This window comes from Lagenorhynchus albirostris, chromosome 15 (assembly GCF_949774975.1).
Source record: "Lagenorhynchus albirostris chromosome 15, mLagAlb1.1, whole genome shotgun sequence".
Taxonomy (NCBI): domain Eukaryota; kingdom Metazoa; phylum Chordata; class Mammalia; order Artiodactyla; family Delphinidae; genus Lagenorhynchus; species Lagenorhynchus albirostris.
The window spans coordinates 23,334,930-23,355,136 of NC_083109.1; the positions used below are offsets into that span (position 1 = coordinate 23,334,930).

General features: G+C 46.8%; 1 protein-coding gene across 6 annotated transcripts in view; it reads right to left on the bottom strand.

Annotated features, from left to right (window-relative positions):
* CNBD2 (cyclic nucleotide binding domain containing 2) overlaps positions 1-20,207 on the bottom strand; it is a 74,368-nt gene that overhangs the window by 43,166 nt on the left and 10,995 nt on the right. For 5 of the 6 annotated variants that reach the window (XM_060123334.1, XM_060123331.1, XM_060123333.1 and 2 more), the window contains exons 3-7: positions 13,450-13,587; positions 10,768-10,821; positions 6,137-6,300; positions 2,396-2,552; positions 1,735-1,886 (exon numbers count right to left, since the gene is read on the bottom strand). In XM_060123334.1, the coding sequence (XP_059979317.1) occupies positions 1,735-1,886; positions 2,396-2,552; positions 6,137-6,300; positions 10,768-10,821; positions 13,450-13,536 (614 nt within the window). In that variant the 5' untranslated portion in view covers positions 13,537-13,587. The remainder of the gene's footprint in view (positions 1-1,734; positions 1,887-2,395; positions 2,553-6,136; positions 6,301-10,767; positions 10,822-13,449; positions 13,588-20,207) is intronic. The other variant, XM_060123332.1, reaches the window with a different exon arrangement.

A 20,207-nucleotide genomic window follows, 5' to 3' on the forward strand; every position in this document is an offset into this window, starting at 1 on the left:
TGTCCTTTGCTCCCCTGCCCTCTTCTCAAGGCCCTGCCCTTCAGCTGCTCCCCTCACTGCGCCTCAGACGCACCCGGGGTGATCGGAGCTCTGCTTCTTTCACTTCCGCTCCTCCCTCCAGGAGCTTCTCCCGGCTGAATCCCCCGCCAACCTTGTTACCACTGAGCTACTCCCATTCCAAGGAGCACCCAAGAGTTCCTCACTTCAGCTCACTGGTTATCCTGTCCCCCAGCCCAGCAGTCCAGGCCCTACCTTTGGTTTGGGCAGCTCATTCCAACCCCTGTCTCCTCCAGCCTATTGGCTTCAAATCCTCAGCCCTGGGCCTGGGAATGGGGGAAGTCTGGACTCTCCTCTTTTGGCCTGTTTGTGCCCTGTGGTGAAAGGCCCACCCGGCAGTGACCACCCCTTCCGCGATCTTGAATCTCATACACCGCTGATCATGGGCTTCCCTTCCCTCGCAGGTGGCCCCGCGGGGCTGCCAACAAAAATCATCTTAGATCTTCTCAGCTCCAACAGATTATGAGCTCTGAACTCGAGTGATTCAGGCCTCAACCTAGGCGAGGGAGCACCGAGTTCTGTCCAGGGCATCAAAGGGGAACAGGGTCAGTGCCATGCCCAAGGAGGAGAAGGGTCTGGAAACACAGGAGGAAAACAGGGCCACCACAGAAGGAGCACCTCCTGGGCCAAGACTGAGCCACGCACTTCCCACGATCACCTCATTTGATTCTTACAATGACCTCGGGAGAGAGGAATTGTTATCCCCATTTTACTGCGCAGGAGACTAAAGCCCAGAGAAGTGAAGTGACCTATCTAGGGTCCCATGGTGGATAAGCCTAAGAGTTGAGATTAGAACACGGTCCTATTTTTCTTCCACTGTATAAAAAAATGAACTGCCCCTCCCTTCAGAACCGAGTCCCTCCCTTTTCGGGCTGCAGCCCCTTCATGCAGATGGCTTTCTCTCAGTTCCAGCCCACCCCTCTGCTCAACACGCTTCTCTATGGCCCTGCAACCCTACAACCTGTATTCTCAGTGCCAGTGCAGATGCTCCATTTGATTTTCACTCTTTTCCTCAAGGCAAGTAACTAAAGATAATTAAATGAGCACCTGCATGCTCCTGGCACTGTGATAACACAGGGATGATGATGGTGAAAAAGGCAGGTCTGCCCTTGCCACTGAGCTGCTTACTGTCTGATGGCACAAATAAACTGTAAAGAAAGTATTATATGCTCAAGAATTACAGTTTGGATGGGGCTTTACAGAAACACAGGGTAGAAGCACTGAGGGGGCACCCTCTCTATTCTGGAGTGAGGGTAGGTGGGCTTGGTTAGTGAGGCGGGGTGGTGAAGCCCAGAGACTCTGAATCAGGCATTCTGGACACATCACCATCCTGAGCCTTGCTTCCCTCACTGTAAACTGGGGAGAAAAAGAGAAAGAACATCATGGGTTGAATGTGAGATTAGATATAACGGGTGGTACAAAGGGCTGAGCATCCTGCCTGGCCCAGCAAGTGCTCAATGCATGTTAGCTATCCTGTTGTTACTATCCCATAAGGAAGGGATATTTGAACTGTGACCTGAAGGTATGTTAGGAGTTTGCTAGATGGAGAAGTTGGGTGGGAGGTGGGTACCAAAGAGCATTTCAAGCAGAGAGAACAGCACCTAGTGTTCCCCACTGGGTCTAGGACAAAGGCACCTAATAGACACACAGGGGGAAGACGCTGGCTGGTGGAGTTACCTAAAAAATTCAAACCGATGCTGAGCATCCTTTTTAACTTCTTGGTCCAGTTTATTAGCAAGGAAATCCTCTCTGTCAACAACCAAGAACTCTGTTTCTTCCATACAGACCACGGTGGCCCTCCTCACTGAAGAAGTTAGAAAGCCCATTTCCTGTTGGGTAGACAGGGGCAAAGGCAAGTGAGAGGTCACCCCTGGCGTTCTGCCCGCAGCCCTGACCACCTCTTCCCTGCTTGCATCTCCCCTGAGAAATCTCTCCTCCCCAGACTGCAGGTTCCCTGGACCGTCCTGTGCCCCTGCTCACTCCCTGCTTCTATGGGCCCACGCCCCTCCCTCTTAATATGCTGCCTGTGGAAAAAGAGGCAACTGGCTTGACCAGGGCAGAGAAAGGAAGCTGGAGAGGCCTTGCTGAGGAGTCACTGCACCTCTAGGGGGTTGTAGAGGGAGCATACTCCTTAAACATCACAGACGAAGTGGTGGGACTTGGACATCACTGGCTCCAACTCGATCAGCATTTGACAGGTAAGGGCTCTGTGACCCACAACAGCGCAGTGACTGCACAGAGTGAAAGGCAGGGCTGGGCCTGGCCTAGAGGTTGTAGCAGGAGTCCTGTCACACCACGAACCCCACCCCAGGAACGCAGACCCATCCCCCGTGCTTACCCCAAAAGAGCTGCCCTTTTGCAGCAACGTCGGGTGGGGGTCCAGGAAGGCACTGCTGCCATCTTCGTCCTCGGTCACGGCCACCGTGCCCAGGTAGATAAAATAAAAGCTGTTGGCCCTCTGGCCCTTCCTGATGATCACACGCCTGCGACCAAACCTGGGAAAAGACCATGGCCAGTTGACCTGGTAGCAACACAGAGTCTGGTCCCTAGGGGGAGGAGATCTGGACGGGCCATGCTCTCTGCTCTGGAGTATGAAAGCACAGACTGGGACTAGAAGGGACCTCAGAACAGCCCAGCCCCATCCCCACCAAGCTTGACCCCTTCACTAACATTTGTCCAGCCGCCCACCTCCATTAGAGGAAGCTGCCGGAGAGCAGAGCCTTTGTCAGTCTGCTTAGGCAATGAACAGTTGTTGAATAAATGAATGAACAAATGCTGGAAGCAATGGATGAGTAGCTAAATGATATGAGCACTGGCTTTAGAGTCAGACCAGGATCCAAATCCTGGTTTTGCCCTTAGCTGTGGGACACTAGGCAACTCATATCCCCTCTCTGAGCCTCAGTTACTCTTGTCTGTAAAATGCAGATGAGCATACGTAGAAAGAGATGGATAAATGATCTTATTACGATCCCTAATAGCTCACTATCCAACTGGGAACCTTTAGGGCAAAGGTACCCAGGTTCAGAGCAAACTAACAGTTCTTAAGCTCAGAGGAGGATAGTTTCTGTATTTCAAATGCAAGTTCAAATCAAATCTCACTTCTTTTAGTATTTATTTACTTCATTCATTCAATAAGTTAGACAAATACCAATGGTGTCTAACAGGTGTAGTGATAAAAAATACAAATTTTGTTCTCAAAATTATGGTCAAATACAAGAAGTAAATAAGGTTTAAAAATGCTTTAAAAGAGGTAAGGCACAGGCTAATTCAGAAGCAGAGAGAAAGGGCACTTAAACCAGTTTAGGAAGGCCAGAGAAGGCCCTAGGATGGTGGCTAGAGTCATCCAGGTGGCCAGAGAGATGGAAGAGTGTCGTAGGCAGAGGGACCACCATGTCCAAAAGCATAGAGATGGCTGGAGGCCTGGCATATTCAAAGAAAGAACAGTAAGCTCCAACAGACAGGACAATGTACAAACCAGAGGCTTTATCAATAGAGGAAAGAGGCAACAGCCCAGATGACAGTGACTAGATGGGAGAAGGCAAGCATATTCAGCCAGGAAGTAACACTTCGGGGACGAGAGAGCACAGGCCAGCCTTCATTCCAGGGTAGACCCTCAGAGACCATAACCTACATTTTGGGAGTGACGAGATATCTCATACAGCAGATATCTGTTGTTTTCTCTGCCAAGCACCTGGTCACCTTTTTCCACCAACTGCACCCTGATTTTACTTTGGGGGAAACGCATTTTCTTGACTCTTAGACAATCAGAACATCACTAACCCACTGGTGATTCAAGTGAGATCACCCTGGCTCAGAAAGAACTAATCCCAAGGCTCTGACTTGACCGGGAAGAGGTATTTTCTCCTTCCCAATGGACTGAACCTGGAAAGCTAGAAGTTTGGAGCTGTGGCTGTAGCAGCCAGCTTGCCACCATGAAGGGAGAGTCTCAGACAGAGACTCTCCTTTGCATTTGCATTTGCATAAGCTGCTTATGCAAACGAAGTGCCAAGAGATGGAGAGAGACAAGACACAAATGTGGGTCCTGGTGACACTGAGCCCCTGAATCCAGCTGAGCCTGAAGCTGGAGAACTATCCCAGGACTTTCAGATACATGAGCCACCAATGCATTCCCTTAGGCTGGGTTTTCTGTCGCTTGTGAGTGGAAGAATTCTATCTAATCTGCTAATTCCCAGTCCCAGAAATAGTAATCAGCAACTAGCGGAGGGCTTTAACAATTACCACATCCTGATGTTCACAAAAAGCCTGTAAAATTCATACTATTATCTTTATATCACTCATGGGGGTACTAGGCTCAGAAAGGTTAAGTGGCTTGCCTGAGGTCACACAGCAGACGGGGCATTAAATTCCAGAGCTTCTAAGCCTGTGACTCTTTTTCTTTCTGTGACGCCATTCTGCCTGCTATAGAATCTTACTTTAAGACAGCAGTGGGGGCTTCCCTGGTGGCGCAGTGGTTGAGAGTCCGCCTGCCGATGCAGGGGACAGGGGTTCGTGCCCCGGTCCAGGAAGATCCCACATGCCGCAGAGCGGCTGGGCCCGTGAGCCATGGCCGCTGAGCCTGCGCGTCCGGAGCCTGTGCTCCGCAACGGGAGAGGCCAAAAAAAAAAAAAAAAGACAGCAGTGACTCCCTCTCTTCTTTACTGGGCTAGAACAAAGCAGATGGTTCCCTCTGCCTGGAATGTCCCGTCTACACCTCCACTTGTCAAATCTACCTGTTCAAATGCCACCTCTTCTGTGAAACTCCCTTGGCCAAGCTAGCTGGAAGGTTACCTCCTCCTGGCTTATTACCTGTGAAACAGACCCTGCGTGGGTCATAAAGGGTCGTCTGTAATCCGTAGTTAGTTGTGGTTATGTCTTAGACTGTGACCACTATGAAGGAAGATAGGGCACAAACCTATAGTGACCTTACATCTTAGATTTCAAGACAGGTCTTACCTCAAATATTCTGCTAGGCTGCCCCCCTGAGGCCACTGGAAATAACTATTTTCACATGTACCTCTTGGGCTTCTCTACTACAAGGGATTTACAAGGTCCCTTTTTGTGTGTGTCACGGACCAGTTGACAATCTGGTGAAGGTTTCACAGAACAATGTTTTAAATGTATAAAATAATATACATTAGAATTACAGTTAAGAAAAAACCAAGTTTGTGATATAGCAATATATGTGCCTCTTTATTAAGGCACTGAAAAACAAGAGCCAGCAGCAGATCTAATAACTACCATCATTTCAAAGACGTGATAAATATAAATTATCTTTTGAGAAATCTGCAGCAACTTGAATATGTCATAATACCTGTATTTTTTTATTTATAAAAAAAATTATACAGGGACTTCCCAGGTGGTCCAGTGGTTAAGAATCCCCCTCCCAATGCAGGGGATGCGGGTTCGATCCCTGGTCAGGGAACTAAGATCCCACATGCCACAGGGCAACTAAGCCCGCGTGCCACAACTAGAGGGAAGCCTGCACACTGCAACGAAAGATCCTGCATGCCACAACTAAGACCTGACACAGCCAAATAAATAAATAGTATGCAGTGGTTTGTTACCTACATTCATGACTGAAGGAAATTATAAATTTCAGAGGTTAATGAAAATACAGATATAATATTTTTTCTCATCCAAGTTCACAGACTCTTGCCCTAGTTGTTCCTACCTGGATGTAGTACCTCATCTGTGATCCCTTCTGGCTTTTAGGGCCTGGATTTGAGTCTCGGCTCTGCTACTTATTTTCTGGGTGAACTAGGATGACTAATTTCCCCCCCGAGCCTCAGTTTCCTTATCTGAAAAATGAGGGAATTAGACTAGATCCTTTCTGAGGTTCCAACCAGATCCTCTCCAGACTCAGTGACTCCTTAATTCTGGGTAGATTCTCAATGAATGGCTGAGACACAGTGGGCTGCAGTCATAACGGTGAGCACCAAGGTGAAGTGACAGAAGGTTTCTCACGGCTGACACCCCGCAGAGGGGCTGGTAGACCCGCCGTGGCCTTTGCAGCCGGGCCCTTCTTGCCCTGCCCAGCCCAGCCCCAGCCCAGGGGCCAAGGGATGTGCCCCTCACTGACCGTTCAAAGCGCATGACCTTGGCCAGGAGCAGCTGCAGGGGCTCCGAGTAGTTCTGGTAACTATCCAGAACCTGCAGGAGGTTACAGAGGGACTGGATCTCGCGCTCTGTCCTCCAAGCGGGCTTCTTCTGCGTGATCTGAATGGCCCTTGGAGGGAAGTGCTCCTGGAAAGAGAGAGCCAAAGTGACACAGAGGGCCCAGCAGTTTCCCCCAGGGGCTAGCAGGCAACTCCCCACAGTCCTTCTTTCACACTTGCCCACTCCCCATACAATAGTGGCTGACATGTAATGAGTGCTTCCTGTGTGCCAGGCATTGGGATAGGCAACTTACACACGCCGTCTCATTGAATCTTTACCTAAAGAAGCGACGCACGATTATTATCCCCTTTGACAGATGACGACATTCAGGCAGGATTATTACCTAGATTTGTTACCTGCCAAGGCCTGTATCCCCAGCTACTGATCATACTACCTCTGCTGTTCATTGACCACGCCCCCAAGTCAATAGTGGGGCTCCCGGGGCTCCAAGGGCCCTTTGACACACTTCAGTCAGGGGAGACCTCCCCTGCCTCAGCCTATACCTCAGCGTTCTCCGGGAGCCTAAGGAACAAAGAGAGCCTACAGAGACTCTTAGCTAACCCTCAGCAGCCAGGACTCGTGGACCAGGGGGCGGGCAGATCTACCCATTCGCTCACCACGCCTACCTGCCGGGGAAATGGCACAGTGAGTTGTTAACACCCCTCCCTGGCTGCCCGTTGCACTTAGGAGAAAATGTTAACTCCTACCACAGCCTGGGGCCCCACATGGTCTGACTCCCTACCTGCCTACTGCCCTCCAACCTCTCCTCCTGCCTCTCCCCTCATTCTCTAGCCTTCTACCCATCTCTTGCACATGCCAAGCTCACTTCTGTCTTTAGATCTTTGCTTGGGCTGTTTCCTCTGCCCAGAATGTTCTTCCCCTGGGTTTTCACATGGATATGGCTGCCGCCTCCTCCTCCTCATTCTGCTCTCAGCTCATATGGTGCCACATCCTCAGGGAGTTCCTTCTGCATCATCTGAGCTAAAATAGCAGGCCCCCTTCCCAGCACTCTGTGAGCTATGAATCATTCTCTTCAAAGCATTTAATACTTTCTGAAATGACCTTATTCTTTTTTGGTTAATGTGGATATTATCTGTCATTTCCCCACCCTACACACACACACACACACACACACACACACACACACACACACACACACACACACGTGTAGAACTGCACTGTCCACTATGGCAGCCAACAGCCACATGTGGCTACTTAAATTTAAATTAAATTAGATAAAAAATAAGCCCCTCAGTCACACTAACGACAAGGGTTCAGTAGCTACATGTGTCTGCTGGCTACTGTTTTGGATAATGCAGACTACTAAACATTTCCATGGTCACAGAAAGTTCCATCGGACAAAGGTGCTCTAGAATATAAGCTCCAATATAAACACGATAGTGGCCTTGTCTACCTTGTTTCCCACTCTAGAATAATGTCTCATCTGTAGTGGGCACTCAACAAAATACATATTTATGGAAGGAAGGAATGAACATCAGCAGTCTTACATAACAGTAACCGTCATAGAAGCAAAAGGAAAGTGGGACATGATGCAGAATTCTGATCTTCACAACAACAGACGGAAAGACAGTATAGCACAGTGGTTAAAAGCACACAGGCTCTGCTGCCAGGTGCCTGGGTTTGAACTTTGTCCTGCGACTTCCCATTTGTGTGCCCTGGCACAAGTCTCTTCTCCCGGAGCCCCTGTTTCCCTACCTGATGATAACAGAAACGATAGGTACACATAGCAGGGTTAATACGTGTCAAGGGCTTACAATGTGCATGGCACAGAGCAAGGGCTATGGAAGTGCTGGTCTTTTTTATGGTCTGAATCCAATCTTTCTCCTTTCTCTCTCTTACTATCAATAACCCATTAGGATTTCTATCATAGGGTCTATTTATGGCAAAACAGATGCCTCTGGCTTCTATGAACTAAACTTATTTTTCAGGCCCACTTAGGGCCCTAATTCCTCCAGGAAATCCTTCTAATCACCCCTAACCCTTGAGACTCCTTCTGTGGATTTCTACAAAAGTGACAGTTTGTTATTAACTTCCTGGGTAAGTTTCATCTCCTTAACTCCTAATTAGCTCCTTAAGGGAAGGTGCGAATGTTACACAACCTAGCACAGTCATCCTTGTCCTTCAGTATCCACAAGGTGGGGAGGAAGGATTGGTTCCAAGACCCCTGCCAATACCAAAATCTGCAGATGCTCAAGTCCCTTATCTAAAATGCTGTAGCATTTGCATATCCTCCTGTATACTTTAAATCATCCCTAGATTACTTATAATACCTAACGCAATGTACATACTATGTAAATAGTTGCAAATACAATAACTAGTTGCTGTCTGCAAGCAGTATTCAAGTTTTGCTTTTTGGAACTTTCTGGAATTTTTCTTTTCTGAATATTTTCTATCCGTGGTCAGTTGAATCCACGGATGTGGAACCTGCAGATACAGACAGCTGTCTGTATTCCCCACCACCAGACACAGATCTAGGCCTACCTTAGGAGCTCATAAAAATATCTGGAATGGGGAAAAAGGAATAGTATTCAAACAGAGCCCTGCCTGTTTCTCACACACCATTTCTCAACGCTGTCACCCTCACTCACTTCAGGCCAGCCATCTCCTCATTGTGTTCATCTAGCATACAGGAAGGGTAAAGGAAAATAAGAGGGGCTGCCCATAATCCTACCACCCAGAACAAGCCATTTACATGCGGCATTCTTGTTTCCTGCCTTTTTCTTATGCATAAATAAAATTTTTGAAAATCACATAATACATGACTATTTTCCATTAAAAATCAGAACAATATATATAGTTAAAATCCCCTTGTACCATGTCACCAGTAACCCAGACCTGCTCTCCACCACCAGAGTTAACCATTTATATATATTATTATATACTTATACGTGTGCCCACAGAATATGTATAGAATTGTTTTATTTTTATTTGCATAAATGTTAGACTGCTGACATCGTTTATGCAACTTGCCTTTTTTTCACTCAATATTTTTTTTAAACCATGTTTTAGAAATGTACCCATTGTTTCCAATGTCTCACAAATGCTATAATAAATGAGTCTATGATTCTAAGCCTCTATAATTCTTAGGATTCTTTCTGAGAAGGTTAGCATTAGTAGACTATATGGAAGTTGAGTTTTCCAGTGTTGTCTGAGAGACAGCTTATATATGTATAAATGTGTGTGTGTGTGTGTGTGTGTGTGTGTGTGTGTATCAGCTTGATCGAGACGTAATTCACATAACATAATGATTTCATCATTTAAAGTGCACAGATCAATTTTTAGTGTATTCACAGAGTAGTACATCACCACAGTGGGTTTTAGAACCTTTTAATCACCCTAGAAAGAAACCTGGTACCCATTCGCAGTCACTCAAAGGGCAGGTTTTTAAATCGGGTCTCTACTCTCCATCTCTGTGCTGGAGACAGAGCCAGTGATAACTCATTCAAAAGGCAGAGAGGCCTTGCCTATATGATGGACTTTTCCTCTGTACTCGCCTCTCTCCTTCTGTTGCTACGCACAGAATTGCCTCCATCTCCAGAGCTCTGTGGCTCTCAGAGAGACCCCTAGTTTCTCCTGTCTGAAGGGTGAAACTTGGGTAACCTGCAGGGCACAGTGTCAGACACTAGCTGGTCTCGAAAACTGAAGAAAACTCAGAATTTGGAGGACTTTACTGTGCTTCATATATAATGCGGCATGAGAAATTAGATTATGCCCAGGGGAGGCAGTCAGCAGAAGCCACACCTTGGTTCCAAAGGAGAAGGAGGCAGCAGCGTGGCACAGGTGGTCCTGGTACCAGTTATAAAGCTCTGTTCTCCCTGCTTTTCCTAGAGAAAACCCAGCATGGCTGCTCCAGGCCAGGGTCAAGTCAGGTCTACATTGGTGAGAACTTCAGATCTTCCCTATAAATAAGGAAGCCCCTTTAAAATTTAAATTAAATTTTAAATTTTAATTTAATATCCAGGATTTGGTGGGGAGAAGCCAGGAAGATAATAATGCTTGAAATTCGGAGAACAAATCACACAGTGCAAATGACATGAAGGCATTCCCTTCTCAGAGTGGCCACCTGAGCACAGGTGAGAGACAGATGTGCCCAGCATCTATCAGAAAGTTTCGGGCAGAGCCAGAATTCAGACACAGGCCAGTGCTTTTCCCACCACCCTGATTATTTCTCTTCTGTCTGGGGCTCTCACATCCTCTCCTTTGCCTTCTACGGTTTTCCCACTGGTCCAAGCACAGGCGATCTCCCGTGCTGGTTCTGCTCAGCTATAAAGCAACAATGGGTTTGGGGGTTGGCTGGGTGGTGGTGGGGGGAAGGCTCACAGTCTTGGGATGCCAGAACTGAAAGGGATCACCAAGATCAGCTATTTTATAGGTGAGGAAACTAAGTGGCTAGCTCAGGGTGGCACACTGGGTTGGTGGCAGAACCTGGTCTGAACCCAGCTATCCTGATACCCAGCCCAGGGCTTCTTTCAGGCTATGATGCAAGAAAAAAAAAAAAATCCCAGCAGCAAGGTCAGAGCTGTCTATACATACCGACTCTCCAATGAAGTCCATAGTATCAAATGTGATTCGGCCTTGTTTCTTTTTCTGGGGGAAAAAAAAGGAAGGGGGGCTAAGGAGAGGAAGGAGAATCAGCAAGACTGTTTCTAGAATTTTGCACTGAAACCCTTCTGTGTACCTGGGCCACTGTGGTAGGCAGGAAGCCTTGGGAAACCTCCTACCAGCTGGGCCTCTCATGTCCACCTCCGCTCAAAAGCCCCAGCTCCACACAAGACTTGGGCCCAGCATTGACAATGTATTATTATGGAGGCAGAGAAAGACAGGGGTGGGGAGAGGGAAAGGAGGATAAAGAGAAGAAGGATGGAGAGAGAAAAGGAAGAGAGAAAAGAAGCAAAAAAAAAAAAAGGGAAGTATAGAGAAAAGAAAGAGGGATAAAGAGGAAGGAACAAATAAAGCCAACCTTCATTAAGTGCCTATAATGAGCCAGGCATGGCTTATCGTTTTGGTTTTTTTTTTGCGGTACGCGGGCCTCTCACTGTTGTGGCCTCTCCCGTTGCAGAGCACAGGCTCTGGACCCGCAGGTTCAGTGGCCATGGCTCACGGGCCTAGCCACTCCGCGGCATGTGCGATCCTCCCGGACCAGGGCACGAACCCGTGTCCCCTGCATCGGCAGGCGGACTCTCAACCACTGCGCCACCAGGGAAGCCCGGCATGGCTTATCTTATTCCATTTCATCATCAGGACAAAGCAGGTACTACTGAGCAGCTCCACTGAGGACCTGAAGTGGGTGAAGGAAGTTGCCCAAAAATCACACAGTGAGGAAATGGTCCTCATCTGAAGGATGGCCAGGAAGAAGAGGTCTTAGGGATGAACTAATTCAACCCTGTTTCCTAACAGATGCAGAGAGGATGTGGAAAGGGTAGAGAAAGGGGCAGAGAGAGAGGAAAAAGATATGTAGGGGGGAGTAGCAGGGGAGGAAAGGGACAAACAAGGCCCTGAACAGCATCCTGGGGCAAACCAGGACCCCCATTCATCTCTCTGGGCACACCTCACATCCTTCCCCAGAGCCCACTCGGTTCCCTGTCCCCTCCCTCCATTTATAGTTTATACATCCATGTGGTGCTTCTCAGAGAGGCCAATGAAAGAAAGACGTGATGTTCAGAAAGATCTGGATTCACATACTCCACTGAAAACCAGTCTACGGCTCTCTCTGCCCGACACTATGCCCCAACCCCCCGGCTCCCTGCCCGGAAGCCATATGACCCCCATAGGCTGTCCCTGAGAAGCTCTGCTCCGCTCAAGGCCATCCTGACAGAGCAGGATGTTGTTAGGTTTAGCCTCACACTCCCGTGATGACAAGCCTGACTCTGGTCTTCAGCTTCCAGCTGCCCAGGCACCAACCCAGGTCTCCTGGTAACCACAGACTCCTGGTCTCCAGGGCCCTTCGCTTCACCACTGCGTGACACCCTGAGTCAGAAGGTCCCTCCTGAGGTTACGAGGCTCCTGCTCCAACCCTTCTCATCTCACGGCCCAATAACAGGGCAGAATCTGGCTGCAGATTTGTTTGGTTTGGCCACCAAAATGCCTTAAAAATATATGAATTTGAATGTCTTTAGATGGGGCAAGCCCTTCCCCTCAAGCTGCCCCCAGGTGCCTACTCCCTGCTTCGTCTTAAACTCAGCCACATATACACAGTTACATTAGCTGCTGGTCCCTTAGAAACCAACCTAAGACACCTTCCTTTCCCCATCACCACCCCTCCACGCCCCTCTCCTTGGCTGCTAGGCTTCAGAAACCATTCTGGGAAATATTTTCGAGGCAATCGCTGGATACAGTGGGGAGGCGTGGCTGGCACAATAGGGATCTGGGCAGGGTTTGTCTAGTTATTGGCTGGGGAAACTTTGGAGCCCTGGATAGTAATGAAGACACCCTTGGGGACCCAGAACAAGTTAACAGAAGGGTGATCAACTTTTCTGAGCCAAAAAGGGGCTCAGGATCTACCACTGGGATAAAATATTTGAAATTGGGACCTTCCAGAAAATCTAGAAAGCAAGGTCACCAGAGAGGCCCTGCAAATGTTCCCTTCTTGTCTAGGTGGGGGGGGGACAGGAAAGAAGGCAGAGAAGATGAACAGTTGGTAGGTATTCGGGAAATCCTGGCTCCATTGTGGCTCCTGGATTTCTTCTGGCTGTTTTGATCACCCTTGGAATGGAGATGGCTTCTTCCCCACTCTTGATGTTTCTCTCTACGTGAAGGGAGTTGTACTAGCAGAACACTACTAGCCCCTCTCCTTTCACACTGGGAAGGAGTGACTTAAACTCTTTGGTGAATTTGGAAGGAGAAACCGGGCATGATCATCCCCTTCTCCATCCCTCCAAGCCCACATTCTGCTCTGCCCTTCCCTGCTGTGAGTGTAGGGCAGGAGACCCTGCTACTGCAGTGAATGCCTGCCTTGGTCCAGCACTGCCTGTGACTAGGGTCGTCGATAAGGCTGTCCAACTCTGGGGTTTAGTATTAGGTAACCCTCTGGCTTAATGACACCCGTCAGCTTCTCCAATATAAGTTTTGTCATTAATAAAAGTGACAGCTCAGTCTCCCATCTGCTTTACCCTTTGTCTTCTCTCTCAGTTGATTCAGAACTTGGGCTGGGAAGTGAGGTGCTATTTATTGGACCCCTTTAAACTGTGTATAAACCTGCTAAGCCCAGCAGCTTACATCCCAGAAAGAGAAGATAGGGTGCTTTCTGTGAGCAGTCTCAATGATCTGATATTCCCGAAGTCCCCTGAGGCCTTGGCGGAACATTCTACACACTCAGTTCATCCTAATGATATCCATGGTGAGCTGGTACAGCCCCTGTGGAAACAAAACAAACAAGATCTGTGGAAACCATCTGTTTTCAACAGTCAACAGCAGGCTGGATAGTGTGAACAAGGTGAAATGTAATAGGATTAAATGCAGTGTTGTTGCTGGAACCATAGTTACATCTTTAGGAAGTTTTCAAGCCGTTGAAATCATATTGGTAGGTTGAAATTGGCCATGGTGGGAGTATTTATGCCACAGAAACTGGCAACTACTACAAATGGGGGCATATCCCTCCCCAGGAGCCTATTAAAGCATTCACCAGCACAGCTTTAGTTAACTGTGAAGTCCTTCACCTGGGTCCAGAAAATAACGTGCACAAGTAACGGCACGCCATGAGGGGTGATGTAAAGAGCCTGCATGATGGAATCAGATGCATCTGAGGGAAGAATGGGCAGAGAGATGCAACAATGCTGGCTTTGAAGGCAGAGAAAGGGCCATGAGTCAAGGAATGTGGTGGTCTATAGAAGACAGAAAGTCAAGGAAATGAATTCTTCCCTCCACCCTCGAGAAAGGAACACAGCCCTGCTAACACCTGGATTTGAACCCGTGCCAGACTTCTAGCCTCCAGAAGATAATGTGTGTTTGTTTGTTTGTTTGTTTTAATTTATTTTTTGGCCATGCCGTGCAGCATGCAAGATATTAATTCCCCAACCAGGGATCGAACCTGTGTCCCCTGCACTGGAAGCACGGAGTCTCAACCACTGGACCATCAGAGAAGTCCCAATGTGTGCTGTTTTAAGCCACTAAATTGTGGTACAGCAGTCAAAAGAAAACTAATATAACACCTAATCCAAGATAAGCCATCCTATCTTTTCCCTGGGAATTTGGAATTGGAGCTGAGAACAAATCAGCCTCTCCATCCCAATATGAATTGAGGAGTAAGGGCAGTCACCCTCCACCTGCCAAGTAAATATAAGGGACAGGGAAACAAGTTCAACACCAAAGAGACAAATCCAGAATGTAAAACAATCTACAAGTCATCTAACCCAGTTTCTTCAAAAAGTCAGTTGCAAGGGCTTCCCTGGTGGTGCAGTGGTTAAGAATCCGCCTGCCAACGCAGGGGACACAGGTTTGAGCCCTGGTCTGGGAAGATCCCACATGCCGCGGAGCAACTAAGCCTGTGCACCACAACTACTGAGCCTGAGCTCTAGAGCCCACGTGCCACAACTACTGAAGCCTGCACACCTAGAGCCCGTGCTCCGCCACAAGAGAAGCCATGGCAATGAGAAGCCCGCGCACTGCAACGAAGAGTAGCCCCCACTTGCTGCAACTAGAGAAAGCCCGCGCACAGCAACGAAGACCCAATACAGCCAAAAATAAATAAGAAATAAATAAATAAATTTATTTAAAATAAAGGTCAGTTGCATGAGGAAAAAAACAAAGTGAGGGGGCTGTTCTAGACTAATACTCAAGAGACATACAAACAGGGCTTCCCTGGTGGCGCAGTTGTTGGGAATACACCTGCCAATGCAGGGGACATGGGTTTGAGCCCTAGTCCGGGAAGATCCCACATGCCGTGGAAAAACTAAGCCCGTGCACCACAACTACTGAGCCTGCGCTCTAGAGCCCGCTAGCCACAACTACTGAGCCTGCACACCTACAGCCTGTGCTCCACAAGAGAAGTCACCACAATGAGAAGCCCACGCACCACAACGAAGAGCAGCCCTCGCTCGCCGCAACTAGGGAAAGCCCACGCACAACAACAAAGACCCAATACAGCCAAATAAATAAATTTATTTTTAAAAAAAGAGAGACATACAAACAAATGCAAAATATGAACCTTGATTGGCTCCTGGTTCATAATAACAAGCTGTAAAAGACGTTTTAGGGACAAATAAGAAAAATACATCAGGTAGAGTCACAGGACTGGACATGGTGCTAGAGTGTGTGTCAATGCGGGTAAAGCTCACACAATTTTGAGTGGAAAAAAGGTGAAATGAGATGCCATTTATGACACCATTTTTTAAAATGTGCCGCATACTGCAGGTTCTTATGGATACACACAGATATAATAAAAATTTTAAAATATAGACAGGAAGGGTACATATCAATCTCAGGAAAGTTGTTGCCAGTGAGGAGAAACAGAGTGAGATGGTGAGGTGCTCTACCTGTAACTATAATATTTTTTAAAAATTACATATCTAAAGGAAATACGGGGAAAAGCTTTATTAATAAAATTAATATTTATTGAATACAATTTGCCATTGTCAGGCTCTATTCTAAGCCTATTATATGTATTGACTCATTTAATCCTCAATAACAAATCAATGCAGTTGATATTGGTACTGTTATCATCACCCTTTACAGAAGAGAAAACAGGCACAGCAAATCAAGTAACTTGCCTAATACTAATATTAGCCGCACGACTAATAGGTGATAGGGATTTAAACCCAGGAAGTCTGGCTCCAGAGTCCTTAAGTTTAACCTATTACTCTACCCTGATGCTGGGCCTTATTCTCTCTGACTCTCCTAATAGCAAGAAGGGTGAGTACAGAGCAGTCCTCAGGGGCTCAAAGTGTAGCCAATGCCAAGGGCAGAGTAGCCTACAGGGCAGGGGTCAGAATTCAGTCTTTCCTTTGTGACTCCAAAAGGTACAGGGTGGCCATGTTTATCCGAGGCCGCCTCCTCCACCTGCCTCTCCTTTCCTGAAAGTACCTGTTTGTTCAGTCTTCCACTATTCCCTCCCGGGGTCCTTGACACTCCTCACCAATTCCTTCTTCAGGATCTGCCAGGAATGGGACACCATATATCTCTTCATGGTTCCTGAGCTGGCAAATGGCACAACAGCCCCTTTGCTTTTCAAGGGTAGGACCACAAGTCTTTTCCCAAGAATCCAGTTATACTAGAAACAAAGTTTCCCTCAGTGGCAAGGTAAGAGCTCCTCTCCATTCCTTATCCCCAACCAACAGTGGATGGAAGCCTCGTTCTAACAAATCTATTCTCAGAACCTCCTTATGTCACACTGGAAGAGTCTGGAAGGAAGAGAGGGCAGTGGGAAGTAACTGGAATCTGGGAATCTAACGTTTAGTGCACACTCAGAGGTATTATCTTAGTTAATCCTCACAACTATTATAAGGTGAGGGACTTCACACCCACTCCCTGCATGCGGCTAAGGCTCAAAGTAGCTAAATGACTGCCAGAGTCACAGGGCCAGCTTAAAGAAAGTAGGAGGCTTCTGGGCTTGGCGTGAGGACATCCAAAACCTCAGCCTGGGGACCACTCTGAGGCTTCAAAATTGGAGATGAGCCTGGAGTGTAGGTGCCTGGCACTATCCTATAAACCTTGTTAAACCAGCAAATCAGGAACACTCAGCAAACTGGAAGTCCTCAACCAAACGGGGTGCCAAGTGTTCAAAGATATTTGGTGACTGGAACTCAAGGACTCTGAGGTCCTTCCAAAAGTGAAGCATATCGGTTATAAAGTACTTTTTTCTACTAGATCAAAGATGGCAGCTGAAAATCTCATCTTGCTCTTGTACTAGAATCCTCAGTGAAAAACTGTGATTTCAAGTTACCGCCTGATGTGCCATTCTTATCCAGCTAAGCCCCCCGAGACTGACAGCCAAGGAAGGGTACTGAATACAGTGAGGACAGCTGGACAGCTGGGAAGAAATATTCAGGCTCTAAATTGCTAAACTCAAAGGCCACCAGTCCTGGGATGAGACACTAATCACTTACAGAGGTGAGAAGAGATAGAACTGGTTTTTCCCCCCTTACCTGGAGAAAAGATGTAAAGAACTCAGGAAGAAACAGGAAGAAAACGTTTCAGAAAAAGAGAGAAAGAGAGAGAAGCAGTGTGGTTGCCTCCCCAACCCCAGACCTAGACTTGAGGAAGAAAATATAAGAAGATCCCCTACTACAAATGTTTAGAGGGTTTCAGAGAGAAATGACTACTGGACATGGGGAAAGCCAAAGAGACAGTAGGAGGTAGATATGGACAGGGGGGTGTCCCACCAGTCCCCTAAGTTGCCCCTGAGTTGCCTCAGGATCCAAGTGACATGGAGAGGACCAGGCTAATGAGGGGCATTAGAGGATGCCGGTAGGTAGAACCAAAAACCTGATGGAACCTCAAAAGTAGACACTCCCAACTTCATCTGTCGCCAGCTGTGGTCGTCTCACTAGAATAAAGCTATAAAGATACATGAAGAAAGGGCAGGGCTTGTTCAGGGAGCATAAAATGTGGCTGGAAAGTGAGACACCTAGGAGGTATGGCAGGAAGTGGGGTTAAACTGGCAGAGGCCACGAACCAGCCACCCATGGGCCAAACTGAGTTTGCAGACTGCTTTATTTGACCCACATGGTGTTTTGGTTAAAATATTGTGAAAACTTAACTTCTTTATCTTTAGTTGGGGAATGGGCTCTTCAATTCACCAAAGTCCTCACCTCACACAACCATGTTACCTGTGAGCATGTTACCTATTTGCAACCCCTGGTACAGGATCTATATGGCCTCTTTCAGGTCTAAAATCCTCTGACTATAATCAGGAGTTGCAAAATGGTAGTCTACAGGCCATATCTAGCCTGCTGGCAAGTTTTGACAGAGTTTTCAAAAATTTTTGAATTAGTTGTCAACACTTAAATACTAGGATTTTATGAGTCATTTTCTAGGAAAAAATAATTTACCAAAGTGACCCAAATAGAAAACATCTAATAGACTAATTTTCATAGGAGAAATAGAGAAAGTTGTAAAAGAGCTTTCTCACCACCACTACCACCAAAAAAGAAAAGAGTACCAGGTCCTGAAGTTTTCACAGGCAATGTCCAATAATCCTGATGTTTCTCAAACTGTTCCAGAGAATAAGAAGAAGGAAAACTATCAAATTCTATTTATTAAGCAAGGAGAATACTGATACTAAAACCTGATAAAGGTAGCATGAAAAGAGAAAGCTAGAGATTCATTTCACTTACGAATATTGTTTTAAAAATCTTAAATAAAATATTAAGCAAATGAAATTCAATAGCACACTTTAAAATAGCATATCATTCCAGGAATGCAAGGATGGTCAATAGAGAATGCATAAATATGATGTATCATGTTAGATGACTAAGGAGAAGAATCATCTGCTCTTCTTCATACATTAAAAACAATTTTTGAGAGAGGCATACACATTAACGAACATGTCATTCTTGTTGGCATTTGGGGTTCCAACAGGCTTAGCATGCCTCTGTCAGGGAGGAAGAAATTTTCCTCTTCTGTACCCTTTTAGGTTCTTCTGGCTGGTCTAAGAATTAAATTGACATAAGACAGATTAACAGGAGAAAATCAAACAAAAGTTTAATAACATGTATACCTGGGAGAGACCTGGGAAAACTGAGTAATTTGCCAAAATGGCCAAAATCCTCACTTTAAATTTCAGCTTCTTCAGCTAAAAATGAAAGAGGATGTTGGGGGTTGTGGTTTGAGACTTCAAAGGGGAGGAAGGCAATTCTACTTGGAGATAGAAAAAAAAAAAAATTTGGTAAACAAATGTTTCCTGGGTCATGCAGAGACAATGGGACACACAACGGACTCGGACTCTGATCACTAAGGTCCTGCACGTTTCCCCCACCACACTCAGCTCATATTCTCTGCAGGTATCTCTGGCATTAGCTCTATTCCAGGCCCTTAATCTAAATTCTCTAGGTAGCTAAGGGGGAGGTAAAAAGAAAGACTTCTTGAGGTTTCTGTTTCTTAAAAATAATCAGGTTAAATTAATCTTAATGCCAAAGAGACACATTTTGGGGTGGGAAATTTTGCTCCCCTACCCCTCAGGGCTGTCCCATTGGTTGAGGGCTGCTCCTAAGGGCATTCACTTGCCAGCATTTCTGGGCTGAGCAATCCAGTGGCAGAACAAGCCCTCTGGCAAAGGTGTTCAGAGTAGGAACCCATCGTGTCAATGAAGAAACGGCAAGTGCCGAGAAGACACAGAGGGTTCAAGTCAATAGAGAAGGCCTGGGACTGAGGTCTCAGGGGAAGAGAGCTGGCAGCGCTCTGAGTCCTCCAGAGAGGGTCATGCACCTTGAAGGCAGAACCAACAACACCTTCTGTTGAACACTGGGACTGTGATGTAAGGGCTGGCTCTGGGAGCCTCCGTGGTACCACTGGCACCAAGGAGAAGCAGGGAATGGACCAGGGAAACACACAGACATGCCATCTTTGCAACTCTGCAGCTGCCAAGCTCCATCTGCCGGGAAGAGGAAAAAACTAAAACGATTCACTCACACAAAACCCTTGTCCTAAGGAGCTTCGCTAATGACCTTAAAGGACTTCCTGCCAGTCTGGAATTCTACTCTAGTGCCCTCTCCATGCAGAACTCCAACAAATAGCTTGACCAGGAAGAACTCACTTCACTTGAAGGGGAGTTATAGTAAAAAAATAAATAGCACCGGACCTATATAAATATATTACAGAAAAGTGGGAGGGGGGAGGCAGGGAACAAGGAAAACAAATATTAGATAAAAGGCACTCACCATAAAAAACACAAAAATTAACATGAAACAGATGATAATCATGAACAGCAAAGGACTCAAAGAGCTTAATGAATTTTAAAGCAAGAGATCAAAGCAAGGATGCTATAGTTCAAAGAAGAGATGATGAAGCAGCTGGAGGAGATGGCACTGGCAGAGCTCAGG